At 39.5% G+C, this 12,969-nt stretch overlaps 1 protein-coding gene across 3 annotated transcripts in view; it reads right to left on the reverse strand.

The window, feature by feature from the left end:
• The window catches only part of aopep (aminopeptidase O (putative)), a 73,206-nt gene that overhangs the window by 42,186 nt on the left and 18,051 nt on the right, over window positions 1-12,969 (reverse strand). For all 3 annotated transcript variants that reach the window (XM_058636061.1, XM_058636060.1, XM_058636062.1), the window contains exons 7-12: window positions 11,544-11,757; window positions 10,330-10,436; window positions 5,034-5,136; window positions 4,831-4,938; window positions 4,257-4,300; window positions 1,786-1,846 (exon numbers count right to left, since the gene is read on the reverse strand). In XM_058636061.1, coding sequence (XP_058492044.1) covers window positions 1,786-1,846; window positions 4,257-4,300; window positions 4,831-4,938; window positions 5,034-5,136; window positions 10,330-10,436; window positions 11,544-11,757 — 637 coding nt within the window. The remainder of the gene's footprint in view (window positions 1-1,785; window positions 1,847-4,256; window positions 4,301-4,830; window positions 4,939-5,033; window positions 5,137-10,329; window positions 10,437-11,543; window positions 11,758-12,969) is intronic.

A 12,969-nucleotide genomic window follows, 5' to 3' on the forward strand; every position in this document is an offset into this window, starting at 1 on the left:
AAAACATTTATTAATGCCCTAGGCAGAAAAGACCCATATATAAAGTTGTACAGGAAGGTATCAGGCTGAAAGCTGTGGTGAATAAAGGGTAGTCTTTATTTAAACAAGGTATCACAGCCCAGATCCATCATCCCAAAGGGAGTGCTTACTCATCTAAACTCTGAGGTCTAAAATAGGCCAGTACTGGCCTTCCCATTCCGCATCTCTTACTCCGGGATTGGTGAATGTCATTGTTTATTATTAGGCCAAACTATTTCCTGCCTTTCTCCAAATCAAGCACATTGTTGAGGGAGGCAGAGAGTGGCAGAGGGAGGAGGGGAGATTTTAAAAAATGTGTTTGTGTCTAGTGTACATAATACACGAGCACTTGCATTTGTAAAAAGGTTTCAATCGATCTGCCTGATCTTATTAGCCACTGACTCGCACTTCAAACACAAAAAAAGCCTCCGTGAGAGCACTCTAGCCATCACCCAATCAGGTGTGAGAAAAAAGCAGTCCTCCATGCTGTCCTTCCTACCCTCAGAGGCCCCTGAAGGCTCCAGTTACATCATCACATAATCTACAAGGTGAAGGTACCCAGACAATAACACAAGCAAAAACACAGACACACACAAAAGCACATGCACGCATAGTTATAATTAAGATCAGTTACCATGGAGATGGGAGCATTGAAGAAGCTGTTAAAGTGGATTGATTGCATAAGTGTATGTCTGTGCATAGCTTGCTATCCTTGTATCGTTTGACCATGGGTCTTTGAGCGCAACGCTCGCCTTGTAAAGACACAGAACCAGCCTGGTCACACAGCTAATGATAATGTTTCAACATCCCAATCATCATATGAACTGCACAATTAGCACTTTCATGAAATTGAGATGCTATCTGAACAGGAAGTGATGCCTGCCAGTGGAATGAAGGACATCATCATATCTTTGTGACAGGGACTTGACAAATCTGAATCTGAATTTGAATTGAGCAACACATATATTGTGAGTTTTTAATCAGGAAAGCCATCATTGCCTACTTACTAGCTAACAGTCACACATCATTTATGATGTAGCCATTTGCTTTGAATGTGAGACATCATTTTCATTATGGCAACATCATTACACTGCTATTGCAGCTGCTCTGTACTGACAAATGTGATGCCATGCTTGTCATCAAAGTGCAAATGCTGAAAAACAAACTCATCAAGAAAAAGCAATAAACAAAATTAACTTAAAAGGCCACATTGAAATTTGGTTCATGGGATGATCCTAAACCATTTTGATTTACTGTCAATGATGATAACCTTCCTATATCACATTGCACTCAGCATGTTTCCTTGGTGTGGCTTTCAAAACCTACAAATTAGGCTACAGTTTCCTAAGTGAAGCCAACGAGTTAACACAAAATAACCATTCGGTAATGCTTGGCCATTACATCTAATGATAAAGAAACAAACAGGAGTACAAACATAACTTGAGTAATTATTATTTTATGAAATATTTAAGATTAGATCAACATTTTCAGTTATGATATAAACTCAGGGGCAATATTTTTGGAAATACTGATACTTCAAAACCTCAAGTAATTTAGTTGATTAGTTATAATCGATGTAAAATGTAAGTTTAAATGTTAGTCCAGTTTGATTTATGAACCTCGTCAGTCTTTGTAAGTGGTAATTACCTTTTTCATACCTCACTTCTTACTATTTTCGATATAAGCGTGTTTAAATAAATATGTATGATGTGATCAAATTGTCGAGAAAAAGGAAAAAAAAAATAGAGAAAGAAGAACTCCTCATACCTCTGGAATGCCCGGTCGATCAAGCCAGTCAGCATAAATAGCACTGAGGGTGAGGCCTTCTCTGAAAACACAATGGCACAAGTGTTAGTATTATTCCTATTATTATAGCAATGACTGTTGTTGCCCAAGACAACCTATAAAAACATGGCTCTGGGAAAATATTGTTAGGGTCATGGCTATCTCGAGGTTTAGGCCAACACCTTAAACAAAACACACCCACCTTCCCGTACAAGGACAAGCAAACAGGCATGTACTGACAGTTAAATGGTCTCTATGTTTGCATGCATGTGTGTATACTGTATGTACATGTATGTGTGTGTGTGTGTGTGAGAGAGAGACAGAGAGAGGCTGTGGAGGGGTCAGAGTGGATGGTTTGCAATGAAAACGGCCATTCACTGCCCCACACACGGAACATACACAGTGTGCCAGGATTTGCTTTCAGAGACAATGGTGAATGCAAACAAATACTCCACAGGCAAGTATTATTATTATGAAGTATATAAAGAACACACAAGTGGAAGAGTAAATACACAGCACATCATTAATCCTGACTGGCAGTGCATACATTTCCACACTTAGATATATTACTGTATATTAATTTGAAGTTGTAATGCTTTTGTACGCTCATTAACCATTGGTCATGCTTTTCAAACTGAGCCATTATAGACGTGCTGCATTCTAAACACAGATATTAGATTAGAGAGTTCTAGTGAACACACCTTTCTTTTCATCGTTTTAAGATGAGATAACAGGGTAAGGTTAACTGGGTCAATGAGCAACTGCCCTGAACCTGGACGACTCTCTGATAACATTTTATCAAACATATTGGGACAGACACATTTCTTTTTCAACAATGTGACGACCGCACGTTTATTTTACACGACGTAGGTCTAGTATGACGGCATCTTGCAGCCTTGAAATTCAAGGCTAATTTATCTTGTGCAGACTTCAAATTACAATGGTGACATTTAAAGCTAATCCATCCAATAGAGGTATTTGACTATTTCATTTCAAGAGCTCAACCAACAGACTAATAAACTGCCTGCAAACACTGCATTACATCAATGCAAGTGTGGCTAAAAATGGCTTAGAGAGGCTAAAATTCTGCCGCAAGGTCAAGTTTGTGCTCCGTGCTTCCACACACCGTCGTAAAATGTGGGTCTCACTGCATAATTTCCTATTGTATATTTGCTGAAAACTTTGGCAGATGGAAAGTAGGACTTGTACAAATTGAAGCTCATAAAAACCTCTTTATACTTTACTGTGCACTAGGAGAGGTAATATTCCCAATAAAGCACCAATGTGTCCAGAAACTAGACATTAAAAACGTCACTGAGGACTCAACCACAAAGAAAATTTCAGCTCCTGGCATGTGGAGTCAACCCACATATAGTACACGCAGACTAAACATCTGCCATATCAACAGGGAGACACCAGAGAGGATTACATGGGATTATAGGAGGATCGTTGTTTTCTGTGGCAAGCAAAAGGTTAATACAGTTAATCCACTACCTGTCATATTGTTTAATAACACGTCTAGATGGAATTAAGTTTTGTGTCTCATAAAAAAAAATACATGTGCATACCAGTTCCTTCATGTTGAAATAGGAAACTTTAATTCAGTTCACTGGTTATTCACCTTTATAGTGATACAGGAGAACAAACCTTCATTTAGAAAATGGAACTAGGATTCCTGGAAAAAAGGATGTTAAAATAAACAGGTTTAGTCTTAATATATTATTCAGCCAGGATACGACAATGCAATCTGTCTGGAGTGTCTACTCTAATCCCAACCCTTGCTCTTCTACTTGGCTGTATAGCGAAAGAGGCATCAGATCCAAGTATTGACTATCCCTAGTTCCCTTTGTTTAATTCAGTCAATGTCTGCCAGTCCAGTGGCAGACTCAACAACAGGAAAGAAAAAACAATATCCAGAGCAGACAAAGAAGTGCAGAGGAAGAGGGGAGTAAGAAAAGTAAGGTTGAGTGTAAAAAAGAAAGTGAAAGACAGATGGGGTGAAAAGAGAAACAGCAAGACAGGCAGAGGAAGAGGTTAATGAGGCAATCAGGAGAAATAGAGACCTGAATGATTAAAAGAGCGCAGAGAGGGAGGGAGAAAATTAGAGAGGAGGGGAGCAGGAGGAGCAGTTATCCCTTTACACTTCAATTAATATGAGAGTGGATGAGACTGTTCGTTTAACACGATTGGTGTTGGGAGCTTTTCCTGGCAGGACCAAGTTAGTCAAAGAAGAGTGGCTAAACACACACATGCTGGTGAGCAACCGACATCTGTAACAAAAATCCCATGCTATGTTTAAACAGAAAACTGATGAATAACATATCTCTTTAATTTCTCTGGACCCCGAACAACAGGATACAACTACTCAGAGCCAAACCAAAGTTCAGTGCATCGAGGCATTTCTCATAATTCATGAATCATACTGTGAGCTTTATTCAAAGCCACTTACATACCTCGCCATGTGCGGAAAAGTGATCAGCAGCATTACCAAGAAATCCTGTCCAAAAAGAAAAAGAAAAAAAGACGGACAGAAAGAGACAGGCATACCTGATTTTAAGTCAGGAGTACAAGGTCAAGCAGTGTTTAATGTAACCTCCATTATTTAACACCAAGGATCAACCTGCCACTGAGAAAACAGGAGCCAGGTGGAACTCATCATGTATCACACACACTCTTACACATAGCCTACACACACACACACTTCCAGGTGTAATCAATCAGCCTCATGGCACAAGCAAAATAAACATACTTGGTTTAGCTGAGGTACAGTCATCAATTTGCAAAGCTGGAGCATTTTCAACTATTGTAACTGTGGCAATGAAACTTGCATGAGCCTCCAATTATGGGAATGCCCTCAGAGACAGGTCAAATTAAAACAGCTGCAATTCAACACTGAAAATTCCGCATTTTAGATACTAAATGTAAAAATGTGATTGTGAAGCAATTTGCGCAGTGTGAACAGGACATGTGTGATCCTTCCACAGTGGCCTATAAAAAGCCTGTGTTATTTCTGTGGAAATAACTCACCTGAGACAAAATGAGTTGCCCGTGGTATTTGTTCACAAACAGCCTGAAGAAGCTGATGAATTGCTGCTCACCCACTTGACTGGCCAAGAACCTGAGGAGGAAGTAGCCCTGGACAAAGGACAAGACAAAAAAACAAGACATGACCCGTCAGTCAAATGTTTTCCTGTCATTTCCTGTCTGCTTTTACTGCATGGGCCTCTTACTTTGAGATAGTGGACTTGCATAAAGGTTTTGTCAGGGTTGAGAGCATGTTTAACTGTAGAGGAGCCAGACTCGCTAACCTGACCGGTGTTGTCCATGTTGGGTCTGCAGTAGGACAAACAGAGCACAGAAACAGAAACACAGAGAAGGATACAATTGGTAACACGACAGACGGCATAGAGTAAACAAGTAGGTAAATAACACATGCAAGTCAGACGTTTGAAAGCAAATCAGTGTGGAATGGTATGAAAGAACCTGAGCACAGATTTTTATTTTATCCCCTTTTTTTTACAGACATTTTACTTGCAGGAAACCACATTTTCTGCAGAGCAAGAATACACCGTCAGCAACACTAAATCCAACCACTCAGCTGAACCTTTCAATGGAGAACACATTGCCAAGTTGCCTTACATTGCCCGAGGCAGGCTGGAAATCAAGCTGCAGATTTATAATTGCATGCTAGTGTTTATATGACCTCACAGTACTGCAGTCCGACTTTACTGCCCATGACTCACAGAGCTCACATATAACACTTCCACAGGAAAGCACCCGCATCTACGGCCGCAAAGGGCCACGCTCTGTGTCTCACTGTCACACAGATACAAATCATCCCTTCAAACACACAAACAAACACACATAAAACCAATTAAAGCCAAACAAACAGATGTGGAGCGGATGTGGACGTGGGAGCGCTGCGCAATGATAGTTTCAGTTAGCCGGTATTGATCAAGCTGAGCAGATTAACTCGGTGTGTCAATAGGAAGAGCTTGAAGGATTACCCTCCTGCCAAGTCGATACGCAAGGCGCCTGGCCCACCAATCAATACTCCCTTCATCACTGGCTACCACTTTTCCACAGACCTGTTTCATGACCAGACACATACACAAATAGGGAGACCACACATTCTTCTTCACACAGATTCATGTGTGATGTAAGAAGTCAATGATGCCACAATTTGGCCAAATATATCATCTATTTGATTCATTTGTCTAGGCATAGTGAGCCGAGGAGCTGGGACGAGGGGGGGGTTAAGTAGAGAAGAAGAGGAGGACGATATGTAAGAGAACTCGAGGAAAGGAGATAGACAAGAATGTTTGGTTTGCTCACTGGACTGAGAGAGGAAGTCATCAGCATCCTGGAATTTCTCAATTCGACTGGACTCTTACAGGAACTTTCGTCATGCATATGAGGGTGTGTTCCCACTTGTGTGCATGTGCATTTGTCATATAAACATTGTGCGTGAGGAAAATAAAGAAAAATGACCTGGTTTGGGAAAATCCATTCCAATATGGATTAACAATAAAAACCTTTGTAAAACAATCAAATATAACGCTTTGCTTAAATGCCAGAAAATGGCTCTTTCACTTTATAAATCAGCTTGTTTTAAACAATATCCCTTTTTCAGGTTTTTTTTGTTGTTTTTTACTTGCTCTGTGCCCAGTCTACTGCCTGTAGAGGCCATATCTGTCTGTTGCTGCTGATAAGATAAAATACATTTCAAAAAGGGAAAAAAGAAAAAAAGAAAAAGAGGGGCTGGGGCAAGAAACAATAACAATGACAGAACATGTATTTTCAGAAGACAAAAAATGTGCTTGTACGTCAGAGATGTCAGCCACAAAGCATGGAGAGGAAAAATGTTTATCCATCACTGCCGTGATAGACAAAGGAACTCCACCCTTCCTACTGTCCAGCGCAGGGATGTATGGATGTGTAAATCCCTGTCTTTTGCTGTCTCTCTTTGTCAGAGATGATTTACAACAGCTTAAAGCGGAATCGCTGCTCGCTGCCTTGGAGAATCACACAATAGCTCAATGTATTTCAGAATAAATGGTGCTCTTATCTGACTCGTGGGCCATGTGTGTGAGAGGGACGGTGTTTGTCTCATTCTCTCTCTCTCTCTCTCTCTCTCTCTCTCTCTATCTATCTATCTCTCAGTATGTGTGTGTGTGTAGCCATGCATACACCTGGGTATATCTGAGATTGAGAGAGAAAAGGAGTGGGAGGAAATCAGGAGCTATTACTGACAGAACTTAATGTCAAACACGCACACACATACACAGAGTGACAGAGGTTTATAGCTCCGCAAGCCATATCCTGACAAATTACACTGGGTTGACTGTGGAAACCGGATAAGGTAGAGCAGCACTCCCAGCAGCCCAGTAAATCAGCAGGGAGAATGGCGTCTGGCCCAGGCTGCCCTAAATATAACTCATCTGAAATGGACTGATAAACACTGGCCACTGGGGCCCCTGTTGGATCATGGGGTGTCGAATGTGACCCACTGAACTTGAAAAGCACAACCTGCCATTTAGTCTTTATTTGTGTGCGCGCGTGTGTGAACCGGTAAGGCGGTTGTGTGTGTGTGTGTGTGTGTCTCTCTCTATGTCCTACTAAATGGTCTGCATGGCAACCGGTCTGTATTTACATCGTGCTTTTTCAAGTGTCGAGGACCAAGTGCTTGAAACCACATTCACCCATTCACAGCACTTTTTCTATCATGCATCTATCATACCCACTCACATGCTGATGGCACAGCCACCAGGGGCAACTTAGGGATCCAACCCTGACTTTCTGGTTGGAAGATGACCATTTTTTTTCCTGCTTTTTGTGATGCCAAAAAAGCTACACGAAGACATACAGGACCATACATACTGTACAGACATGTCAAAACCTATTTACATGACTTGTACATCTGATGGTCCACTGACCCAGATGTTTCATTAAAAGATAGAAGATATCTGCAAAAAATGAAAATATCTACTAGTGTAATTGACAGGAATTCAGTGTATTTATCTAATCACACCATTTTTTTTTTGGACTTATTTACTTATTAAGGCTGAAGATACTTAAGATAATTTGTTTCAAGGTATTCAACTTAACAAGTGCCATTTTCTTGCTGCACTGGCAGATAATATTGCTTGAAGTAATTTTCCCCTAATAGTGGTTATATTTTTTCTTGTTTTTTAAAGGCATTTTTGAGGTGAATGAAAATAAACTGAAATAAGTGGGAAAAAGTGGGACAGAAAGAATGTTTGAAACAGGCACCAGGTGTTGACGATGACCAGGGAAATGGTCAAAGGTCAGCGATTAGGTCAGTATGAGTGGACAGAAGGAGGAACATCCAGGAAGTCATTTATATCCAAAACAGAGCGTGAGACAACTATCTCCTGCTCATAAGAGGATGACATCAGAGCCATTAGTCTTTTTTCACATAAAGGGTTCCCATGGTTAATCATAATCTTTTATGCACTCTATTTGACAAAATATACATGTATAACCAAAAAAGCAACAATGACTTTGTATGTTACTCTGTCAACTTGGACAAAGAACCTTTTTTTTACTGCAATGTCTAGCATTTTCCTGGAAATAACTCACTGTAATTTGGTGCTAAACGCTGAGAAAACAGGAAATTCTTTGGAAGCACTGTGACTGGAAAATGCTTGAGCCATGGCATGAGTTTAAGTTTTTGTACGTACATGATCTTGATGACACATAATCACGCAGTATCATCTATCTCCTAAATATTCATGTTAATAGAAGCAGAAGACACAAACAGACACATAACGATGCAACTAAAAGTGTAACTATTGTATGCGTTTGTGATAGTTAATGAAAAGGGCTTGTCTATGTCTCACCATGCTTTACAACAACATGGCCTAAGAGACCTGAGGATTTAGAAAGGGCATGTCCTTGGGTGGCAATTTTGCAATGACTTATTTTATTTATTTTTTCCAATAGTAACGTGTTCCCACGTAACATAATCAGTCAAAATGTATGTGTCCATCCATGTGTGTGGGCATGTATGTCTGTGTGTTTGTTGTTTGTAATTTTCACATGTTAAGCTTAGTGTTGTTGATTTAACCCCGTCAGGTGCAGAGAAACCCAATACTAATCCTCCTAATGACCCATGTGTCGACTTCATAAGGGAACACTGACAAAAAGACACAGCTCTGAAGTGCAAGTTTAACCCTTACACACAGTTTCCGCAGTCAACATGAAATCTATGTCAAAATACTGACCTCTGTCATATTTTTCCTCTTTGGCATCTTTTGGCATCTGAATTTACCTTTTTAAAACCTTTCATCACTTTGTGCTGTGCAAAGTCTTGATCTTTGTATTATTGATTCATATTTTATTGCTTTCATTTAGTTTTATTTGTATATTATATTTGTTTACATCTTTTTAATTATTTGTGAAGAAAAATACTACGCAAACACATCTTGCACTTTTCAGGGAGAAGTGACAGTATTTACGCTGCGAGTTCTATTAAATGAATGCAGTTTCACCTGTTTAGTGACAATACACAATAGAAGTTACGCTATTACAATAGGTGCAAAGAATAAAAGTGCCACGATTTAACATTCACTTAGCACTGTAGAGTGCTGTGCTGCAAGTGTAATTTTCAGATAAAAGCCTTTTCTTTTCATTCCAGCAAAAATGTGAAAAACACCATTTAAGAGTGAACTCATGGCTGAGCTTTACACCTGTAATCCCTGATGATACTTGTGCTTCTACACTGGTTAAAACAAACAGGGTGTGGGTCCCACATTGTCAGGATCAGATGAAAAGTTTGTGTGTTTGTGAATTCTTGCTGTGGCCGTTAGAGCTTTTCTAAGACATGACCGTACAGTACACCTGGATGTATTTGCTACCACACCTGCCACACCTGAGCCCCTGGAATGCATTTACCTCACTGCTCACGTGTGTCTGCACGTGCAAACACACACAAATATGGACCTTATATATCACACAAAAGTGAACTGTATCTATTACTGGTTTAAGACAAATGTAAATCCTTCACACATCTTTGCTGATTACTCAAAATCTCTTGCTTGATGCAAACACATATAGTTAAAACCATTTTTTTGGTCACTGTAGAAAATATGTCCTGGGTTTTTTTTTTGTCAGATTTTTAAAAAGCTATCAGTCATCCTTCTTGATGGATTACAATTTTGTTTGTTTTGACTTTTGCTTAAATAATTATCAGATTATCATGGCAGAAACAGGGCTTCGAATGCATATTTTATAACAGGAATAAAATAAGATGAGTAAAAATGTATCAGGCAAAAACATCGATACAGTTGTGGTAAGAAATACTTGCAAATCACATAAGAAGTGTTCGTAGTGCAATGGACCGATACTGGTTTTACACTCAAAGCTACTGGTACAGGAAGATGTTGACTGCTGGGGTGAAGTTCATGTCAGCGTTCAGTGCTACTTTACATCCTGTTTTGACCATAATGGCAACAGAGAAGAGATAATTAAAACAGACACGCTGAACCACTGAGAGAAACACACCTGAGGATCTGAAGTTCCTCCTCCGAGTTCTGCAACTCATCAGACAGCCGTCTCCACCTCAGCAGTGCCTTCAGCTCAGACTGTTCTGCGGTCTCTTCTACAGAGAGCTGGAGGAAGAGAGACGTGGATCATTTAAAGGAAGTGAAAGAAAGGCAGGGCACAGGAATGAGAGGAAGAAAAGATAAATATTGTGAATAGCATCAGCAAAAACAGAGAGAAACTGAGTGAATGATAAGTCAAATGCACTTTTAATAGGTATTGATGACTATTTTGGTCAGTATTTGCTATTGATTTAGACATCAGACTTCAGAGCCAGGCTTATATCAGGGTCATCAGGGTGACATGATTTAAAAGTGCAGACACAGGAAAAACCTTTGCGTAACTTTCCACAGTGTGGGAAAGCAGAAAGGAGGATTAAATCTGTGCACACGTCAACTCCCACATCAGAGCTGCAGTTAGTGTTACAAGCACGGGGATTCCCATCAACTCAACACTGTCTTCCTTACTTTGTCCTGTTGTTTATCAGTTTTTTTAAGGTCGGCTTAATTACCAGAGCACCAGACTCCCTTGGCAGTGGGAATGTCCAAATTTAAGAATGCATGTATTTTTTTGAGAAGTACACAGCAGTACCTTTTATGCAAACTCTGGTGTGCCTCAGCTTAGTCCTCTTACATTTTAGTAGCTTAGTAGCTTCATTTTGTGGTGAGCTCAGGAACTTCTTTACCCTTTCATTTCTTCGGAGCCAACTTCTCTGACCTCTTAGAATAAGTTTTTGTTTCATGATCGCCGCTCTCTGCATTGGGATTTGGCTTGTTTTTATAAACTCTTTCCTTCTATGATTCATGATTTTACTACAGTAATGTCATGCCCAACTCTTGACATGCAGTCCACCCACAACGGTAACATTTGGAAATCCTGGCTCAGAAGTAGTGGAAAGGGGAGGTTGGAATGTCATCCTGCATTTCCCTAAGTTGTTGTATGGAGGTACTGGATCATATCATATGGCAGTACTTTTATATAATGACAAGGAAAAAAAAATAAGTCCTACATCAACAAATATTACCTTGATGTTTCCTGAGGTTGTTTTTAATTTAACGTTTTCCCTTTCTCATGAGGGACTACCTCTCTGTAGTAGTTTCAGCATACAAGCTAAAATTAATTTTTTTATAAAATATCTGTAGTACAACAATGTTTTGGCCACAGTGGTACTGTACTTGTTGTGCTTGTGCCCAGATGATGTCCTCTAGGTATGTGGCAAAGCCCTCGCTGATCCATTCCTCAGTCCAGTCTCTGGCTCCTATAACCAGGCCAAACCAGGAGTGGGCAATTTCATGGCAAATCCTGGACCCACACAGAGAAAGGCCATTCTCTCCAGAACCAGGACCATCAGCATACAACACACTCTGGGACAGGAAGATTATGTGGGGGCTGGGGAAGACAAATAAAGATCAAGAAGTCAGATAATAAAGGGAGGAAAAAGTGAGAAAAAGTATAAGAGGGTACCAGGATAGAAATGTCTTTACAATCAAGACAGGGAAAGACAAGTATATATATATATATGTATATATATACATACTTATATACATATATATAACAAGAGGGAACTAAAACAGTACAAAAACAGTGGTGTTTATGAGGAAATAAAAACCAGGGCGAGATGAAGACACACGGTATACTGCTGAAGATGTTTCAAGATTTTTATTGTGGTAATGTTCCACACCTATGATTATAAAAACCTAGGCTGAACGCAGCGAGTAAGACAAACCAACACATGTGCACTCAAAGTATGGGAGTCACTCACGGCCTATCCCTTTTCTCCATCTTCTGTGTTATGTTTAGCAACGGGCAGCTTACCCATCAAGCATTCCTGCCAAACCAAATTGCCCTGCACAAAAGTAGAATACACATTGTTCATATTGTTTCCTGGACCAAAAGTGTCAACCCACAATTGGCAAAATAAATGAAATGAAAGATTTGTGCAACTGTTGTAATCTGCATCAAAGGCGGGTGATTTTATAGGTCCCACTTCTAGTTGTTTGTGACGTCAAGGCGACGCTGTAAATTTTAGGCTTAAAGAGGGTTTAGATGTTTTCATGATCCTTTACAATTAAAGATAATTATAAACCAAATCTTTGTCATTTCAAGATCTTGGGATTGAGAACAAAGTCTGACATATGTATACATTTAAAAAAAAATTACAAGAGTCTGTAATGTATTATGTCCATGATTCATTTATTGTGCAATTCAGTTAATTCTCTCAAGGAATTTAAATGTATGGTCTTAAAAGGGTCAATAAAGTGCATATGAAATTCATGCAAATATGGCAAATGGGCATTTTTGTAAATGCTCTCTTATGCAAATAGATATGTATACTATTTAGATGCTAATATATAAAAGACCAAGAATGAGGGACTATTAATGTTAACACAGATTCGAAAGCCTCATTAAACTTTTAAGCCAAAAGGAACACTATCAAAGAGATGAGCCAACCAAAATTGTGTGGTAAATTGTTAGCATATGTGAACTTGTGAAGACTATGTTCCAGTAAATGGATAATAGTTTTCCATTTTCAATATCTGATTTTGAAAAAGATAGAACTTTAGAGCCAACACCCCACCACTCCATAGTATCTGACAGCAG

The sequence above is a fragment of the Solea solea genome, chromosome 8 (genome assembly GCF_958295425.1).
Source record: "Solea solea chromosome 8, fSolSol10.1, whole genome shotgun sequence".
In the NCBI taxonomy this organism is placed as follows: Eukaryota; Metazoa; Chordata; class Actinopteri; order Pleuronectiformes; family Soleidae; genus Solea; species Solea solea.